Genomic DNA, 18,417 nt, shown 5'->3' on the forward strand with positions numbered 1-18,417 from the left:
TTGTAACAAAAGGAAATTAAGCTTGAGAGGGTTTCATAAACACCAAAACACCCTCAGTAACCACATGCTCAGTACCAGCTGTCTCTAATGACGTCATCTTCCTGCAAGGGATGATCTTATCAGAAAGGTTTTAGATAGATAGATAGAAAAGATATATAGGAACATAAAAAAGAGCTGTCCGGGCAGACAGGTTCCCAAAGGACAGGAGAGCTTTTAACTGCTGGAATCTCAAGTGAGCAGCAGCTGGCAAGCTGAGAGGTGTCTGAAGGAACAAATCATGGTATTATAGAATATCTCAAATTGGTTAAACCGCTGTTTCCCTTTGTGAACCTGGGCTGACCGTGCCTGATGTTGACGTTGTCCTCCATGGTCCCTTTAATAGCACCCACTATCGCAGGATCATAGACTTTCTCAAATTGGAAGACTCATAAGGATCCACGAGTCCCTGCTGCTTTCAGGACCACATAAAATGAAATCATAGGACTAAGAGCATCATCCATGCACTCCTTGAGCTCTGGCAGGCCTGGTAACCACTTCTCTGGGGAGCCTGTTCCAGTGACTAACAACTTTCCGGGTGAAGAACCTTTTCCCAATGTCCTGTCTGAACTTCCTCTCATGCAACCTCATTCCATTTCCTTGAGTCTTATCACTGGTGACAGAGACCAGCCCCTCCATCCGCTGCCCCCCTTGAGGCAGTCGTAGATGGCAATGAGGTCACCCCTCACCCTTCTCTTCTCCAGGCTGGACAAACCAAGTGACTGCAGCTTCACCTTGTAAGTTCTGCCCTCGAGGCCTTTCACCACCTTGGTTACTCTACTCTGGACACCCTTTGATGTCCTCCTTATATTGAGGTGCCCAGAATTGCCCCCAGGGCTCAAGGTGAGGCTGCCCCAGTGCAGTCCCAGAGATGCTGGTGATATATCTTGCCTTCCACTCAAACCCCCAGATCTCTCTGTGGGGCAACTCTCCAGACTCTCATCCTCAGCTGTGTCTGTCAAACCAGAATCACCCCAGCCCAGGTGAAGGATCTGGTACTTGCTCTTAAGAGGTATTTAGGCCACAGTGTCCATCCAGTAGCCAACCTGCAGGCTCTCAGGGCTCCCCAGTATCTGATCCAGGCATATGGTCTCTAGACTAACTAGATCTCAGGTCTCTTTTTATATTTAATGGGGGATGAGCCAAGGCTGGGATGAGGTGCCCTGTGCTGACCCTTTGTCAGTGCTGGTGAAAGTGTCTGAGGGGTCAGCTCAGACCCACCTTGTCAGAGTCCTTGGAGAATGGCTCATAGTGGTAGGACTCTACCCAAAGCATTGTGCACACACGTGGGTGCTTCTTTTGGTTTGTATTTAAGCAAAGTCCTGTGTTTAATTCACCCCAAGGAGTGCTCTAAAAACTCCCCCCAGTTTTGGCTTTCTGTATATGTCTGTGCTTCATTAAGAAATGCTCAGAAACAACCTCAGTCAGAAGCTCCCTGTATTCTGCGGGCAGAAAGATTAGGAAAACCAGAAAAATGCTTTCTTGTGCTTACTTTTTTTGATAAACTTTTGACTTTGACAGCACCCATGAAACTGCTCCAATCAACCACGGGAGAAATGAGGAAACGAACCCCAGAGCTGTGGTGTGTTTGGGCACTTTGCCTGTTCCTGCTCCCTGTGGTGCTGAATCCCTGAATTGCACATTGGGAACAAACATCCTGAGAAGTCAAAGTCAGCAACGACCCCCAAGACCCTGAGGGTGTTAACTGGCCTCACTGAGGGTCATCGCTGAAGAGACCAGTGAGGTCCTGGCTGGTAAGCTGACCATCCCTCGGGGCTGGTGAAGCAGGAAGTCACAGGCAATGGCTACAGCTGGAAATGTGGGGGTGGAACAGTCCCAGCCCCACCAAGGCCCTTGGTTGTCACTGCCCCAGACTGTCCTACTCTCCCCTGTGCCTGTGCTGTTTCCCTGCACACTTTAACCACCCCTCTGCTTCCCAAACTCACTCTTACCCCAGGATGTGCCAAGATTTACTGATATCATTCTGTCCTCACTGGTTGCTGCTTTAAACACCAGTCTGTCATTACTTTAGGATTTCCCCACGCCTCTGAGTTTCCCATAGCCCATCCAGTTCTTTTAAAGCCCAATTCATGCTCCTCTATCATCCAGCGCATCCCAGCCCCAAACTCAAGCCCTCACTCCTCATCCCAGCACTGAAATAAATGTTCTGTTTTCTCTCCCCTGTCCAGGTGATGAGGGGAGTGACAGAGTGTCTCTGGGGGAACCTGGCATCCAGCCAGGGTGTCCCCCCCCACAGCCCCCACAGCTCCCAGGACCCTCTCAGCACAGCCATTCCCAACCCCCAGCTCAACCCCCATCCAACCTCCCTCCACCATGCCCCTCCCAATGGTGACAGGCAAGTCCCAGTTGCCTAGAGACCTCCAGTGATGGCCCCCCTCCCCCCCAGCACTGGATCCTAGATGCCTGGGCCCCCATCCCCCAGTTCTCTCTCCCCCAGTTCTGCATCCTCCCAACCCAGTTCTGTCTCTTCCCCAGTTTGGGACACCCTCCAATTCTGGTTTCCCCCCCCAAGGTCATCATCCCCCAGCATCACCCACAGTTCTCTGCCTCCCCTAGTTCTGTCCCCCACCCCCCAGTTCTGTCTCACATTCAGTTCTGTCCCCCTCCAAATTCTGCTTCAGTTCCGGGTCCCTCCCGGTTCCTTCCCCCCTGCCCTAAAATCCTGTCTCCCCCCCAGTTCTGTCTCCTCCCGTTCTGGGTCACGGATGCCCAGGGCCCCCTGGTTCTATGTGGGAAGTTTGTCACCCTCCCACCACAGGAAGGAAATGCGGGGGTGGGGTAACACGGGGTGACAGTGACAGTGACAGCATGGCGGCCGTGGGGCACAGTGGCATCATCAGCATTGTCTTCGGGGTGCTGTTGGCCGGTATGGGGGCACTTGGGGCCCTGACCCATGGGGGGATGGGGGTCTCTATCCCACAGCAGGGGAGGTGGGGAGCCCTGACCCACTGGGGGGGGGGTGGGAGCAGCGAGATGCTCAGATCCTTCCCATGCTCGGGGGAAGGAAGTGAAGCCCCATGTTGGCGCCATGAGGCCTGATTATGGGTGCCCCCTGCTTATGGGGCTCAGCGACCTGGGACCCCCAGTTATGGTTCTCAGAGAGCTGGCTTCCCTCTGTGTGCTTGTTTGGGGGGGCTGTGGGGGGCACGGGGGCTCCTCTCACCCCTTCCCCCTCTCTTGCCCCATAGCACTGCCCCACATCGGAGCCTTCAGCATCCACCCGGTCCCACATCGGGTCCTGACCCCCGGTCAGGGCCGGAGCTTCGGGCACCAGGTGTTGCCGCTGGATGGGGCCCGGTAGGAGATAGGGGGCCTGGACACCTGAATCCCCCAGTTGTGGGGTCCCCCGACCCCAGGGATTGGGGGTCCCGGGTGGCTGGGATGCCCTGACCCCGCCCCTCTCTCCAGAGTGCTGGTGGGGGCCCCGGCAGAGGTGGGAGATGGGGGGCGGCTGTTCCAGTGCTCGGTGCAAAGTGGGGAGTGCCAGAAGGTGCAGCTGGAAGGTGGGAATGGGGGCATTAGGAGGGATTGGGGTGCCACTATGGGTGGGTGTGGGGTGAAATTAGAGGTGGGGATGGGCTGGGATTACAGGTAGGGTTGAAGTGGAATTAGGGGCGATTTGGGTGAGATTAGGATGAGAGTGGGGTGGGGGTGGGTTAGGGAGAACTGGGAGTGGGTGGGGTTAGAGTGGGGTGAGATTAGGGTGGGATTGGGATGGATTAGGGATTGGATTAGGGTTGGGGGTGGAAGGGATTTGGAGATGGGTTTTGAGTGGGAGTGAGGTGGTACTGGAATGGGATTAGGGTGGGATTAGGGTGGGGGTGGGGGTGTGGGTAAAGTGGTTTTAGGGGTGGGTTTGGAGTGGGGACAGTATTAGGGTGTGATGAGGATGAGATTATAATAGGTGGTGGGGTTGGGAGGGGGTGGGGATGAGGTGTCATTTAAAATGGGGGAGGGGTAGGATTAGGGCAGGATCGAGTCTGGATTAGGATGAGATTGGGACAGGATTAGGAATAAACCCCATCCCCAGGGAACAGCACCCGGACCCACATAGGAATGGCCTTGGCCCGGGATGGTGATATCACAATCGTGAGTCCAACAGTTTCCCCACCCAGGGGAAGGGGGGCCCATCCCACCCCCCTTCCCCTCAGCTCCACCCCTTGCCCCTTTCTTCCCCCTCCCCAGGCCTGTGGCCCCGGCTCAACCCACATCTGCGATCGCAATGTCTACACGAACGGGGTCTGTGTCCTGCTGGACCCCCAGCTGAGAACACGGCAGGAGCTGATGCCCGGATACCAAGGTGAGGAGCCCGCCCCAGAGATGGTCCCCCACCCCGTGGAGAACAGGGTCACCTCATGGCTGACCCATGGTGGCCATGGTGCTTGACCCTGGTGGTTGACCTGTGGTTGACCCAGGGCTGACCCATAGGGACCATGGTTGACCCATGGAGGCCATCATGGACCCACAGTGACCCTGGCTGACCCATGGGGCCATTGAGCCATTCCCTGTGCCCCCCCTACCCCGGTGCTGACCCCCCAGTGGCCCCCCCTGACCCCAGGCTGCCAGCGGGGCCCGGTGGACCTGGTGTTCCTGTTCGATGACTCCAGCAGCATGAGCACCTCCCAGTTCAAGGCCATCCGGGACTTCATGGTGGATGTGATGGAGAAGCTGCAGAACACCTCGATCCATGTACGCCCCGGGGTGGGCATGGGCAGGGGTGGGAGTTCAGTGGGGTGATGTGCAGGGGGAAATGGTGTGATATGGGGCCTACAGGGGCCAGTATAGGGGATGGGGGCCATAGGGGGCACTGTGGGTGATGGGATCTATAGGGGGGACTATGGGGACTATGGAGGCACTGTGGGGGATGGGGGCCATAGGGGGCACTGGGGGGGATGGAGGTGGAGGCTATGGTGGCACTGTGGGGGCAGGAGCTATAGGGGGCACTACAGGGGGATGGGGGGATGGAGGCACTGTGGGAGGGGACTATAGGGGGCACTGTGGTGAGGGAGGCTATAAGGGGCAGCGTGGGGGATGGGGGCAATCGAGGGCACTATGGGGATGGGAGTTACAGGGAGTACTTTGGGGATGGGGTCCCTGGGGGTACTGTGGGGGCACCGGGGGCAATGGGGGACTATGGGGGGCTCTGGGCCCACAGTGGGCTGGACACTCAGAGCAGCCCCTGTGGGCAGTTCGGGGCGGTGCAGTTCTCGGACAGGGTCCAGACCGTGTTTACGCTGAAGGAATTCGCGGCCCGGCCACAGCCCCGGGAGCTGCTGCAGGGCCTGGAACAGCGCGGGGGCCTCACCGACACCTTCGCTGCCATCGGCTTCGTCGCGTGAGACATGCCCTGCCCCGCAGCTGCCCCACTGCCCCCCGCTGCCCTCCACTGCCCCCCCCGTCCTGGCCACCCCTTATGCCCCACACCATCCTCCACTCCCTCTCGCCACCCTGCAGCACTGCCCTCCTAATGCCATCTCTGTGCCCCACTGCCACCTCCACAGCAGGGCAGCACCCCAGCACTGCTGGCCCCCAGAACCACCCTGATCCCTATTGCACCCCACTGCCACTTCCCACTCCCCCTTTGCCCCACTTCTGCCCCACCCCATTGCACCCCACTGACTGCTGCCCCTGTGCATCCCTGCACCCCACTGCCAACCTCCAGCACCCGCCTGTGCCCCACTGCTGTCCCTTGGCTGCTCCCCACCACCCAGCACCCCATTGTCCCCCTGCTGTCCCCCCTGCTGCCCCTCCTCTGCCTCACTACTGCTCCACTGTTGCCCCCCTGCTGCCCCACTGTGCCACCTACTGAGCCCCAGTGCTCCCCCAGCTGTGCACTGAGTGCCCCCAGCCCCCACTGCTGCCCAGAGCTGCCTTCCAACACCCTCAGCACCCCCCTGTCCTCTGAATCTGCCCCGTAACCACACCACAGCACCCTACTGCCACCCCCAGCCCCCAAACCCATAGTGACCCCCCAGCCCTCCCTGCACCCCCCACTGTGCCCCCAGCCCCCAATTACCCCCAGCTCCCACCCCAAAATCCCCAATTACCCCCAGGCCCCACTATCCCCCAGCCCCTCAACCCCCCCCCCATCCCCCAGTGCCCCTGCCCCCCAGAACCAGCCCTGGTGCCCCCCACCCGCCCGGTGCTCCCCACTGCAGCCCCATCAGTGCCCTGTGGCTGCAGGAAGGAGCTGTTCTCGGAGGAGGCGGGGGCGCGGCCGGGGGCACGGCGGGTCCTGGTGATGATCACCGATGGTGACGCCACCGACCACGACCCAAAGGCCCTGGATGCGGCCGAGGAGCGTGGGATCCACCGCTACGTCATCGGGGTGGGTGGGCATGGGTGTGGCCGTGAGGCCATGATGGAGCTGGACATGGTGGGCATGGTCAGGTGTTGGCGTGGTTATGGTGGGACTGGTAGTGGTGTGGGCATGGCCATTGTGTGGGAGTGGTCATTGTGTGGGAGTGGTCATTGTGTGGGTGTGGTCATTGTGTGGGTGTGGTCATTGTGTGGGTGTGGTCATTGTGTAGGCATGGCCATGGTGTGGGCTTGGCCATTGTGTGGGTGTGGTCATTGTGTGGGCATAGCCATTGTGGGAATGGTCATGACTGGGTGTGTTATTGGGTGGGAGTGGTAAGTAGGTGTGGTTGGGGTGGCGTGGTCACAGTGGGCATGACCAGTGGTGGGTGCAGCAAGGAGTTGTGGTGGTGGGTGTGGCCAGGAGAGGGTTTGGTGGAGCTGAGCGTGGTGGGTGTAGTTGATGTGGGCATGGTCATGAGTGGGCGTGGTCAGGTGCGACTTAGGGGTGTGGCCCTTTGAGGGTGTGGCAAAACAGATCACAAGTGGATGTGGTCATGGTGGGATTGGCAGAATGGCTCACGTGGGTGTGATCATAGTGGGCGTGGCCCTGGGTGGGCGTGGCTGTGGCTGCCCCATCCTGAGGTGCCGGGATGGGGAGGGTGGGAGGTGGGTGGAGGGGATGGACAACATCCACCCCCCACCCCAGCAACGCCCACCCCTCCCGGCACAGGTGGGGAACAACTTCAACAGTCCCGACACAAAGCGCTACCTGCAGCAATTCGCCTCCGGACCTGGCTTCGTGAAGGTGCTCGAGAGCTTCGAGAGGCTCCGCGGCCTCTTCCAGGAGTTGCAGGCGCGGCTCTACGACATCGAGGGTACGCCGGCACCCCCCACTTCCCCAGTCAACACGTCCCCCTCCCCAGAAGCCCGACTGCAACATGGAAGAAACCCCAAAATTGGCTGGGGGTTGCACCCCACCTGCCACCCTAATTAACCCCTTCTTTCCCAATTAGCCCTTCCCTCACCCCAATTAACACCTCCCCCACCCTCAAGTCTGATACCCCCCAGTCCCCTCTCCCCCAGTTAACCTTCCCCCCTCCCCTCCCCCCAGGTACCACCCAGCTGCACAGTTTCCACTTGGAGATGTGCTCCAGCGGGATCAGCGTTGATGTCATCCAGGTGGGTTGGGGAGAGAAGGGTTGGGGGGGAGGGGTGTCCTTGTGCTCACGTGACCCTCCCCCCCTCCCCCCAGGGCCGGCGGGTGACGGGGGCAGTAGGGGCTGATAACTGGGCGGGGGGGCTGCTGGAGCTGCTGGAGCTGCAGGAGAACGAGACCTTCGTGCCCAACCCCCACCCAAAGGAGAGCAGGCCGGAGGGGTACCTGGGTGAGAGGGGTTAATTAGAGGGGAGAGGTTGATTAGGGATGGGGGAGGGATTATATGGATGGAGGAGGGGTCAATAGGTGTGGGGAACGGGAGTTAATTGGGGGGAGAGGTTAATCAGGGGGATGGAGTGGGGGAGGGGTTGAATGTGTGGGACATGGGTTGAGAGAGTTGGGGGAGGGGCAATCTTGTGGGGGGGAGACCCCGGGCTGGAGGGTTCAGCACGGGTGGGAAGTGGGATCATGGCAGGGGTTCAGACCCAACCAGGAACCAGGTGATAATGGTGACCCTAACCCAGGGTGACCATTGGGACCCCATCCCAAAGCTCAGAGTGACCAGGTCATCACACCTTGGTGACCACCTTGACCCTGGTGACCCCAGGCCAGGGACACGTGGTGACCAAGGTGACCCCAACCCTGGGGACCAGGATGACCCTGGTGACCCTGGTGCCCCACTGCCCCCCAGGCTACGCCTTGGCCGGGCTGCGCGTCCCCGGCCGGGCGCTGGTGGCTGCAGGTGCCCCCCGTCACCTCTACGTGGGCGGGGTCGTCCTCTTTGAGGTCCCTGAAACCACCGGGGACTGGAAGGTGCTGCAGACCCTCGAAGGGGAGCAGGTATGGGGGGACAGGGTACTCCTGGGTGTCCCCACTCCCCCCACGTGACACAAGTGTCCCCTCACAGGTGGGGTCCTAATTCAGGGCTGCCCTCTGTGCCATGGAGGAGGGCCCCATGGGTGTCCCCACCCTCTCCCAGGTGACACGTGATCCCCATGGGTGCTCCCACCCCCCCGTTGACACGTATGTCCCTCCACAGGTGGGGTCCTATTTCGGGGCCACCCTTTGCGCCCTGGACCAGGGCGGGGGGACGGTGGCACTGCTGGTGGGGGCCCCCAGCCACTACGATGGGCGCTGGGGAGGACGAGTGCACCTGTACAGGTGGGAGGAGGTAAGGGGGGCACCCCCACCCTGGGGTCACCACCAACCCCCAGAAGTGGGGGGCACATGGCCGTGGGGGACACCAGCCCAGGGACGTTGGGTGACTGTGGTAACCCCAAGCCAAGCCCATGGGATGGGGGTGACCAGGAGGACCCCGACCCAGGGAGGGTGGAATGAAGGTGACCAGGGTGACCCCATCCTGAGGAATGTGGTACTAGAGTGATCGGGGTAACAACAGCCAAGGGTGACCAGGACCAGGGTGACCAGAGTCCTGGCAAGACCGGGGTGACCCCCAACCAGAGATGTAGGGTCACCACGGTGCCACCAGCTTGGCGACCATGGGGTAACCACAGTGACCCCCACCCAAGGTCCATGGGATCGGGGTTGGCCAAGGGGATCCCCATAATGTCTTTGTGCCCCCAGGATGCCCTGCACCCCTCTGGGCAGCTTTATGGTGCTCCAGGTCACCCCTTGGGCCGTTTCGGGGCGTCGCTGGCCACCCTGGGAGACCTGGACGGTGACAACCTGCCAGAGGTGGCCGTGGGGGCCCCACTGGAGGATGAGGAGCGTGGGGCTGTCTACATCTTTTGGGGGCATCCCGGGGGAGTGGAGCTCCACCCCCGCCAGGTGGGACCTGGGGACAAGGGGGAGCAGACCCCCACCAGGGGAGGGGACATCAGGGGCTGAGGTGTCCTCTCCCCCCTCAGAGGCTGCAGGGGGACATGGTGGCCCTGGGGCGTTTTTTTGGACAGGCGGTGGCCGGGGGCCTGGACCTGACGGGGGATGGGCTGGCAGACATGGCAGTGGGGATGGAGGGACACGTCGTGGTGATGAGGTGACATGGGGGGACATAGGGGACACAGGGTGGAGGTGAGGACATGGGGACATGGGGATGTGGAGGTGGGGACAGGGATGGTGAGGGGGACATGAATGTGGGGTTGTGGGAAGAGTGATGGGGGCACAGGGTTGGAGACAAGGACATGGGGGTGGAGATGGGGACACAGGGTGGGAACACAGGGACCCAGCGGGGCTGGAGAGGGGAATGGAGATGTGGAGACATGGGGATGGGGACAGATGGTAATGGAGTCATGGAGATGGGAATGTGGAGGTGGGGACATGGGACAAGAACATAGGGACATGAGACAAGGACATGGAGACATGGGTGGTGATGGCGGGATGGGGACATGGGGTTGGATGAGGACGTGGGGGTGGGGACAGGGGGATGGGGACACAAGGGTGGGGACAGGGATATGGGGATGGGGACACGGGGATGGGGACGCGAGGGTGGGGACAGGGACATGGGGATGAGGATATGGGGGGTGCAGATGCAGGCATGGGGACACAGGGATGGAGACATGAAGGCAGCAGTGGGGACAAGGGCATGGGGGTAAGTCCAGGGGAGAAGGGCACTGGGGAGATATGGGGTACATGGAGGGACACGGGGTGGTGACACAGCCAGTACCACCCCTGATATGTCCCCTCCCCCATGTCCCCTCCCCTGCAGGTCCCGCCCAGTGCTGAGGGTCACCACCAACTTGACCTTTGACCCTCCCGTGATCTCAACCCGCGGGGTTGACTGTTCTGATGTCACCATTGTGACCATTGTCACCCTCCAGCTCTGCCTGCACCGCCCAGGTCTGGGGAGGGGTGCCTGGGGGGGCTCCAGGAGGTGCTGTGGGGGTTACTGACTTTTCACCCTGACACTGACCTCCAGGTGACCTGCTGACCCCCGTGACCTTCCGGGTGGATGTCGACCCGCAGCGGGCACAAGGTCGGGGGGAATTCGGGGAGGGGCAGCGGAGCTGGGACGGGGAGATGCAGCCAGGGCTGAGCTGCCAGAGCAAGGAACTGAGGGTGCTGGTAGGGACCCACTCCTGGGGCCAGGATCCACACTTAGGGGTGGGACCTACACTTGGGGGGTGTGATCCACGCTTGGGGGGGCATGATCCACACTTGATGGGGATAAGATCCACACTTGTAGGGGTGGAATCCACACGTGGAGGGGTGGGATCCACACCTGGGGGGCAGGATCCACATTTAGGGGGTGAGATACCACTTTGGGGTGGGGTGGGGCACACAATTTGGGAGGCAGAACCCACACTTGGGGGATGGGATCCAACTTCGGGGTAGGGGTGAGACCCACATCTGGGGGACGGGACCCACACTTGGGGGGCAGAGGGGAACCAGTACTTGAGGGGAAGAACGTAGTTTTGGGTGTGGAGGACCCACACTTCCAGAGTGTGGCTGGGGTGTTACCCCCTACTTCTGGGGTGCCCCCCAACCTTATGCGCCTTGTGCCCCAGCCCTGCCTCGAGGACTTTGTCACCCCTATCCGTGCCAGTGTCACCATCGCCCTGCCCGACAGGGACCCCCCAGGGCCCATCCTGCCTCCCAGCACTGGCCCCACCTGGGTCGAGGTAACACCACAGAGGCGCTGGGATGTGGGGCACGATGGGTGGGGTCCCCAAAATTAACCCACCCCCTTCTTTCCCTGCCCCATAGATCCCCTTCGAGCAGAACTGTGGGGACGATGAGGTGTGCGAAGCCGACTTGGGGGTCAGGGTGATGCTGGGGGACGCAGCTGTTTTGGGGGTTCCCAGTGCCGAACTGAGGGTTCAGCTGACTGTGGACAACAGGAGGGAAGATGCTTATAAGGTGGCCCTACAAGTGCAGCACCCCCCGGGGGTCTCCTATCGGTGGGCCCGGGCCAGCCAGGTATGTGAGGTGCCCCACATGGGGATCCCAAAATATGGGGGGAGGGAGGGAAGGGGAGGGACAGGGGGGTTTGGGGCCCACAGATCCCAGCCCCCCATCTCCCCCCAGGCCTCTGCCCCGGTGCCAATCACCTGCTGGGACGCTCAGGGCGCCGAGGGGCAGCCGTGGGGCCTCTCCTGCAACCTCAGCTACCCCATCCTCCGTGCCGGCTGGCAGGTGAGATCTGTGGGGCCACGCCCTGGGGCCGGGGGTCGCTGTGGGGTAGCTCCCCGAGTCACCCCAACTCTGCCCAACGCCAGGTAATGGTGGAGGTGACCTTTGACCTCCAGCAAAATGCCACGTGGGGGAAATCCGTGGGGCTGATGGCGACTGTGAGCAGGTGGGATCCGTGGGGTGGGGATGGGTCCGTGGAGTGCTGTGGGGGGCAGGGAGGTGACACCTGTGGGTCTTACCTGTCCCATAGCGAGAACGAGCCCAACATCACCCTCGGGGACAACACAAAATCCTGGGATGTCCCTGTCCACTTTGTCCTCGACCTCGTGGCCTCCTGGTGAGCCCCACACATTCCTGCTCCATGGATTTGGGGGGCCCAGGCATCTGGGCCCCACTGATCCCCACCTGCCCCACACACAGGCAAGAAGACTCCACCCCCCACCTCAACTTCACCCCCCCCCAGCCCCACAACAAGACACTGCGGCACCACTATCGGGTGAGCCCCCTGAGTGACCCCTCCCATCCCTCTGCCCCACAGCCCTTGCTGACCCCCAGCTCTGCCCCACAGGTGGAGCTTCTCCGTGCCCCCACCCCGGGCAGCCCCAAAACGCAGGCGACACCCTTCGTCCTCCTGCCCCAGGTGCTGCCTCACGGTGTGGCCGTGGCTGCCCCCCAAGTGCAAGTGGTGAGTGGGGGGCTCTGCCCCATAGGGTGCCCCTCTGAGCCCCTCCCTCCCAGATACAAGGGGCAGGACCCCCTTCCCCCAACTCAACCCCTGCCCTCCAGCTGACGCCTGTCCCCCAGCTCCCTCCTGCCCCTCAAAAGTCCTTTCTGCCTTCTACTCCTCCTTGAACCCCATGTGACCCCTATCCCCCAAATAACCCCTTCCCTTACTGACCCCTTGATCCCTGCCCCCAGTTCACCCCCCTGCCCCCAATCCCCCTTGACCCCAGCTCCACCCTTGTCCCCCAACTCACCCCCTGCCCTGCAGGATCTGGGGGGCCCTTGTGTGGCTGTGGAGCCACAGTTGGGGGACGCTGTGGGGCAGGAGCTGAACAGGAGCATCGCCGAGGTGAGGGGGTTGTGGGGGGACCCCAATATCGGGTTGCAACTGGGGTGTACTACAGAGTGTGGGGGGACCCCCATACAGGGGTGCTCTGAGGCAGGGAGATCCCAATGTGGGGGTGCTCTGGGGCCCCCACAGTTGTGGGGCACTGCAGAGTGCGCCCCTCACGGTGGGGGAGGGGCAGGGCCCTAACTTTGGGGTCCCACCCCTCCCACCCCCAGACTTGCTCCACCCCCCACCTGAGGCTGTTCCGCTGCCCCCCGACCCAGCTGACCCCGGGGGTCCCTGTGGGGGTCACCGTCAGCGCTGCCCTGCGGCCCCTCCCCCACAGCCAGGTACCCCTGCCCCCACCCCTCCTCCACCCCAAAGCCTCTCCCCCTCTAACCCCTCCCCTACCACAGGGACCTGCCCACTCCCACTTTTGCTCCGCCCTCTGGCTCACTCTGGTCCCGCCCTTTCTGGCCACGCCCCAATTCCTCCGAGCTCAGGTAATGGCGGGGAGGGGCTCTGGGTCTATAGAGGGAGGGGCTCTGGGATGGGGAGGGGTCTATTTGGAAGCCACGCCCCAATTCTTCTGTCTACAGGTAATTGTGGGGAAGGGGCTGCCCCATAAATTGGGGCAGCCCCTCCCCCACGCCTGACCTTGACCCCTCCCCCCCGTTTTAGGGGGTCACGGAGGTCGAACTGCTGTGGGAAGTCAACCCTCTCCCCGGCTACGTGGGGGGAGGGGTGGGGGGGCTGCTCCTCCTCCTCCTCATCGTCCTCGGCCTCGCCAAGGTGAGGCGGGGGGGCTCTGTGAGTGGTGGAGGGGTGACCCCCACTTTTGGCGTGCCCCTCCCCTCCATTCTTACCCTGCCCCTCCCCCACAGTGCGGCTTCTTCCAGAGGAATTACCGGGAGCGGATGGAGCGGGAGGGGCCAGAGGAGGGGGAGGGAGAGGGAGAGGAGAGTCCCCCGAGTGGGGAAAGCCCCAAAGAGGGGGACTCACCCTCCTGACCTGCACTGCCCCTCCCTCACGGGGTAAAGTGGTTCTGGGCCCCTCCCCCCCCAAAGGGGTTTCCAGCCCCCCCCCTCACCCCAATAAAAGGCTCTCAGGCCCCTCCCCCACCATAACGGCTCCTCCCATTTTCTTCACTGGTTTTACTGGGAAGCCCTGAGAAAAGGGTGAGGGGGGGGAGACGGAAGGGTCATGATGCTGCCCCTCCCCCTCTCCAAGCTGGTTCTGAACACAGGGGAGGGGCCCAGGGTTCATTAAACCCCCTGCAGCACATTGCCCACCCTCCTCCCTCCTTGTCTGGCCTGTACCAGCCCCAGGGTGGGCGCAGGCCCAGGGAAATGCCCGAACCCCTGTGCCTGACACAGGTGAGGGGCACCTGAAATCTGAGGGGCTGGAGCGTGTCCAGAGCTGGGAACAGGGCTGGAGAAGGGGCTGGAGCACCAGGAGCAGTTGAGGGAGCTGGGCCGGCTCAGCCTGGAGAAAAGGAGGCTCAGGGGGGACCTTCTGGCTCTGCAACTCCTTGACAGGAGGGGGGAGCCAGGGGGGGTTCGGGCTCTGCTCCCAGGGAACAAGGGACAGGAGGAGAGGGAATGACCTCAAGCTGTGCCAGGGGAGGGTCAGGTTGGATGTCAGGAGAAACTTCCATGGAAAGCATTGTCAGGCATTGGAAGGGGCTGCCCAGGGAGGTGGTGGAGTCTCCATCCCTGGAGGTGTTCAAGGAACTGTATGTGGCACTTGGTGACAAGGGGGATGTTGATCACAAGGCTGGACTCGATGGTCTTGGATGGATTTTCCAACCTCAGTGATCTCGTGATTCTGTGAACTGGGGTGTGTAGTGGCCCACTGGAAGGCAACTGGGAGGTCTGGATGGACAACTGGGATGTCTAGTGTGGGAAACTGGGAGGTTTTATGGGGTCAAATAATTGGTGCGCTGGCCCACTGGGGGGCAATTGGGAGATCTGGGGGGCAACACCCCCAGGGTACCCCCAAACCCACCCAGGGCTCCAAACCGTGGGGTCCAGGATGTCAGTGAGGATGGCCCAGGGGTCGCCAGGGCATCACAGGGCCTCCTTTCCTAAAGACTTCTGCTGCCATGTTCCCCTGTATGATGATGTCATCGAGGTACTGCTGGTGCTCTGGAGCGTCACCCTTCTCTAGTGTGGCCCGGATCAGTCCATGGCTGATGCTGGGGCTTTGTTTCCACTCCTGGAGCAGTCAGTTCTGGGGGTACTGTACACCCCTCCTGGTGAAAGCAAACTGTGGCCAGCACTCTGCTGCCAAAGGAATGGAGAAAAACATGTTTGCAATGGCAATGGTGACACCGCTCGGCTGCCTTGGACTCCAGTTTGTATGGAAGCTCCAGCATGTCCAGCACAGCAGCACCCAACGGTGGGGTGACTTCATTCAAGTCACAATAGTCCAGTCAGTCTCCATTCTCCACCAGACTTACCCACAGGCTAAATGGGGCTGTTGAAGAGTGAGTGGGTCTTGCTGACCACTCCTCAGCTCTCCAGTTCCGGGATCCTCTTGTGGATGGGGATCACCAAGTGTCGACTGGTTCAGTACTGGCAGCAATGCACTGCTGAGGTGGCAACTGGCACCTGCTGTTCATCTACCTTCAAGAGTCTCCCAGCAGAAGGATTTTGTGACAGTCCAGGCAAGGTGTTCATTCGCTTAATCCCTTCTATCTCCACAGCAGCAATTCCAAGGGCCCATCAATGTCCTTTTGAGTCTTTGAAGTACCCATTCCAGAGGTAGCCAATGCCTAGGATAATGGGGCATCTGGGCCAGTTACAAGGGGGTGTTTCTGCCAGTCCCTCACGATCGAGCTCACTTCAGCTTCCAGCATTGTCTTGAGACACTCCTGTCACCCCAGAAATGGAAACAGTCTCTGGTCCCACCTGTCCTGATGGCATTAATGTACACTGAGCACCAGTGTCAGCCAGAGCCTTGTGTTCTTGTGGGTCTGATGTGCCAGGCCATCGGATCCACACAGTCCAATAGACACGATTGTCCCGTGCCTCTACCTGGCTAGAGGCAGGGCCCCTCTAACACTGGTCTTGGTTATGGCCATCACAACTCTTTCCCTGTGAATACTCATGGGAGGTACCTTCTGGCGGGTCAGATCCTTGCCCATGGGAAACCTGCACTGCACTTACTCTCACTGACTTCCTTTTTTCTCTCTCCTTCAGTTCTTGTCCTCAGGCTGCCAGGGCACGGGTAGGTTTCCTGTCCCACTGTCTCTTGTCTTCCCCATGGTCAAGTAGGAAGGACCACAGCTCAGTTCATGGGGTCTGTTCCCTTTCTCTAGCTGGAGGTCATCTGGCTCTGACCTCGGAGGCTCTGGTTCACACTGCTGCCACATGGAAACTGTTCTCCTTAATCTCTCCTCTGAGATTTTTCTGTTCATCTTTTGCCTCTGCATTTAGTGCCTCAAGACTCTCAACCAATGTCCCTGCAGCAGAAATAAGGGCCTGTAGTGGGGTATGGACCATGCCACCGTACATTCTGAGTTTGTTACAGAGCCCACTGTCTCTCAGTTTCCCTCAGAATATGTAGACACCAGGAGACTGGATGGCCCCTGGCGTGAAAGGCTCCACCACATCTGTGACGTGCACCTGACCCGGTTGGGGTTGCTATTGGGTTGCCTGTCCCTTCCAAAAAGTACCTCTAACAGTGCCATTTCCCTCAGGCATAGGATCCCTTCCTCCATGGTCTTACAGGCCACTTCATGATGATGCTCCTGCAGGCTGTCTTCTTTCTCACACTTGTTAGAAGCTGTGCCCAGAGAGAAAGGGATTTTGATTCCCTCAGAAACACCTGCTCAATGCCCACATCCTGGGCCAGAGATCCCAAAAACCTCGTTTCGGTGCCATCACGTTGCAAGCCTTCATCCATAAGGTCCCAAACTCGGACCAACCAGGTCAAAATTGGCTCGCTCGGGTGTTAACATCTTTCTGCAGACTGCAGAGGTTGTCAAAGGACAGGGACTCAGTGATGCTCTCTGGCTCTGGGTCTGCTATCTGTGAGGGTGCTGCCTCCTCATCATCGTCCACCGGACGAACTGATTTGGTCTTATATTTCCTTTTTTTGGATAGGGGCAACTTCTATTGGCCTGGACTGTTCTCCTAATTTAGCTACATCCTGAGTCACCATGGGGCCAGGTATTTTACTCTCTTCCTTTTCCCCCTGGAGGTGCTGCACCAGACCAAGCAGATTTTGGTAGGCAGTGGCCAAAGCCCCACATGCAACTACCACGGCATCTCTCCCTCACAGATCTCATTACTTTTGTGGGATCCTGGAGTTGTTCAAGGGTGAACTTCCATGGCATTGGAGCAGAACAATTTTCCAAGAACTTACCCATGTCCTCCCACAACCTGTGCCACTCAAAGTTTTCTGCCCCTGGGGTGGAACATGTTCTCGAAGGATCCTTCCCTAGCTTCGTAAATAAGATAGGCCATAAGCTTGCAGACAAAGCACAAAGAGAAAGGTATCTCTGGCATCTAGAGAGAATTTAAACTTCCCCAAAGCTGTTGTAGCAGACCTGAATAGGAAATGGGTGAAGAATTGGGAAAAAAAGCTCCCCTGCATTTCTCCCCAAGGCTTGATGCCAATTATCACTAACCCCCAGAGGTAACAGGTTAGGTGAGGGCAGGAAGACAACCTTGAAAATACATTCCACGAGACCTACAGCGTTGAATTCACAGTGTCATGAATCCAATGTAGGAAATCAACAATAGCCACAGCTGTCTTGGTTTGAGGACCCAGGTCAAAAAACCTGCCTATGAACCCATATGCTTCTGCATGAATAGGTATCAGAAAAACAAAAAATTGAATAGCATGATGCCTATGGGGTTCTATATCCAATACAGAAATGGATTACCCAAGAACTGTTATTCTTTTTCCAACTTTTCTCTCAATGCCTCACTTGGGCACCAAAATTTTGTTTTGGTTTAAAGACAAATGTCAGTCAAAGAAGGCAGGAACCTTCCTGGAATAGAAAGAAGACCCCCTCCCTCCAAAGTATTATAGCTTTAAAATTAAGAGGCTTTCAGGCAAAAATGTAGGGTTCTTTACTAAATATATACATATAAATAAATATATACTAAACAAAGAACAACACTGTAAGAGAAGCTTTCAACCAGCTGAGTCGCACGCTCCCTTTCGGTGCAGTTGCAGCCACACCAAGCAGGGCGGCTGTGAGGAGTCAGTGCTGCACAAACTGTGTGAGAACTGGGAAGAATAAAAGTGGGTGACATTTTTCTCTGTTATTGTGTGGGTGTTGCTTTTGTTCTGTTTTGTTCCCTCTTTTTAGTAAACCGTCATTTTGTTTCCACGCCTTGCTTGTAGGTCTCATATTTTCAAATTTACAAGAAGTCTGGGAGGGAGGGGTTTCTATTCCCTCGGAGGTCCCGCCTCCTAGCACACATTGTCTTTAACCTAAGACACTCAGTACCAGGACCCCCCTGAACTCCCCATTCCTCAACAGTGCCACCCTCCTGCACCCCCTTATCCTGCACCCCTCCACTCCCTTCTCTGACATCCCACCAGTGCTATGTTTTGGATTTGGAATGAGAATGGTGCTGATAACACACCAATGGTTTGGGTTTTTTTCTAAGTCGTGTTTATCCTGAGTCAAGGACTCTTTTTTCCTTGTCTCCTGCTCTGCCACTGACGAGATTCACAAAAGAAATTAAGAGGGAGCACAGCTGGGTCAGGGGACCCGAACTGAGCAAGGTGATATTCCACACCA

General features: G+C 59.1%; 1 protein-coding gene across 1 annotated transcript; it reads left to right on the top strand.

Annotated features, from left to right (window-relative positions):
* The first annotated feature begins 2,865 nt into the window (after positions 1-2,865).
* LOC114000506 (integrin alpha-L-like) lies at positions 2,866-13,750 on the top strand. The gene is made up of 29 exons (XM_027744871.2): positions 2,866-2,923; positions 3,246-3,354; positions 3,466-3,560; positions 4,088-4,146; positions 4,243-4,357; positions 4,616-4,746; positions 5,247-5,392; positions 6,241-6,385; positions 7,088-7,232; positions 7,469-7,536; positions 7,610-7,742; positions 8,205-8,353; positions 8,553-8,684; positions 9,098-9,301; positions 9,382-9,509; positions 10,179-10,309; positions 10,389-10,534; positions 10,978-11,091; positions 11,177-11,389; positions 11,498-11,605; positions 11,689-11,768; positions 11,853-11,939; positions 12,023-12,098; positions 12,171-12,287; positions 12,594-12,674; positions 12,890-13,003; positions 13,070-13,156; positions 13,335-13,445; positions 13,538-13,750. The coding sequence occupies exons 1-29, from the start codon at positions 2,866-2,868 to the stop codon at positions 13,661-13,663; spliced, it is 3,408 nt and encodes a 1,135-aa protein (XP_027600672.2). The 3' UTR covers positions 13,664-13,750.
* Positions 13,751-18,417: the final 4,667 nt, after the last annotated feature.

Source organism: Pipra filicauda, unplaced genomic scaffold (genome assembly GCF_003945595.2).
Source record: "Pipra filicauda isolate LSUMZ 115617 unplaced genomic scaffold, ASM394559v2 scaffold675_size221767_pilon, whole genome shotgun sequence".
In the NCBI taxonomy this organism is placed as follows: Eukaryota; Metazoa; Chordata; class Aves; order Passeriformes; family Pipridae; genus Pipra; species Pipra filicauda.

What these genes read in the sequence shown, in the direction of transcription:
- LOC114000506 (XM_027744871.2), top strand. Translation starts at nt 2,866, where the DNA reads ATGGCGGCCGTGGGGCACAGTGGCATCATCAGCATTGTCTTCGGGGTG. An exon ending in GCTGATGCCCGGATACCAAG is followed by an intron (nt 4,358 to 4,615) that starts GTGAGGAGCCCG and finishes CCCTGACCCCAG; the next exon opens with GCTGCCAGCGGGGCCCGGTG. An exon ending in CTCGACCTCGTGGCCTCCTG is followed by an intron (nt 11,940 to 12,022) that starts GTGAGCCCCACA and finishes CCCCACACACAG; the next exon opens with GCAAGAAGACTCCACCCCCC.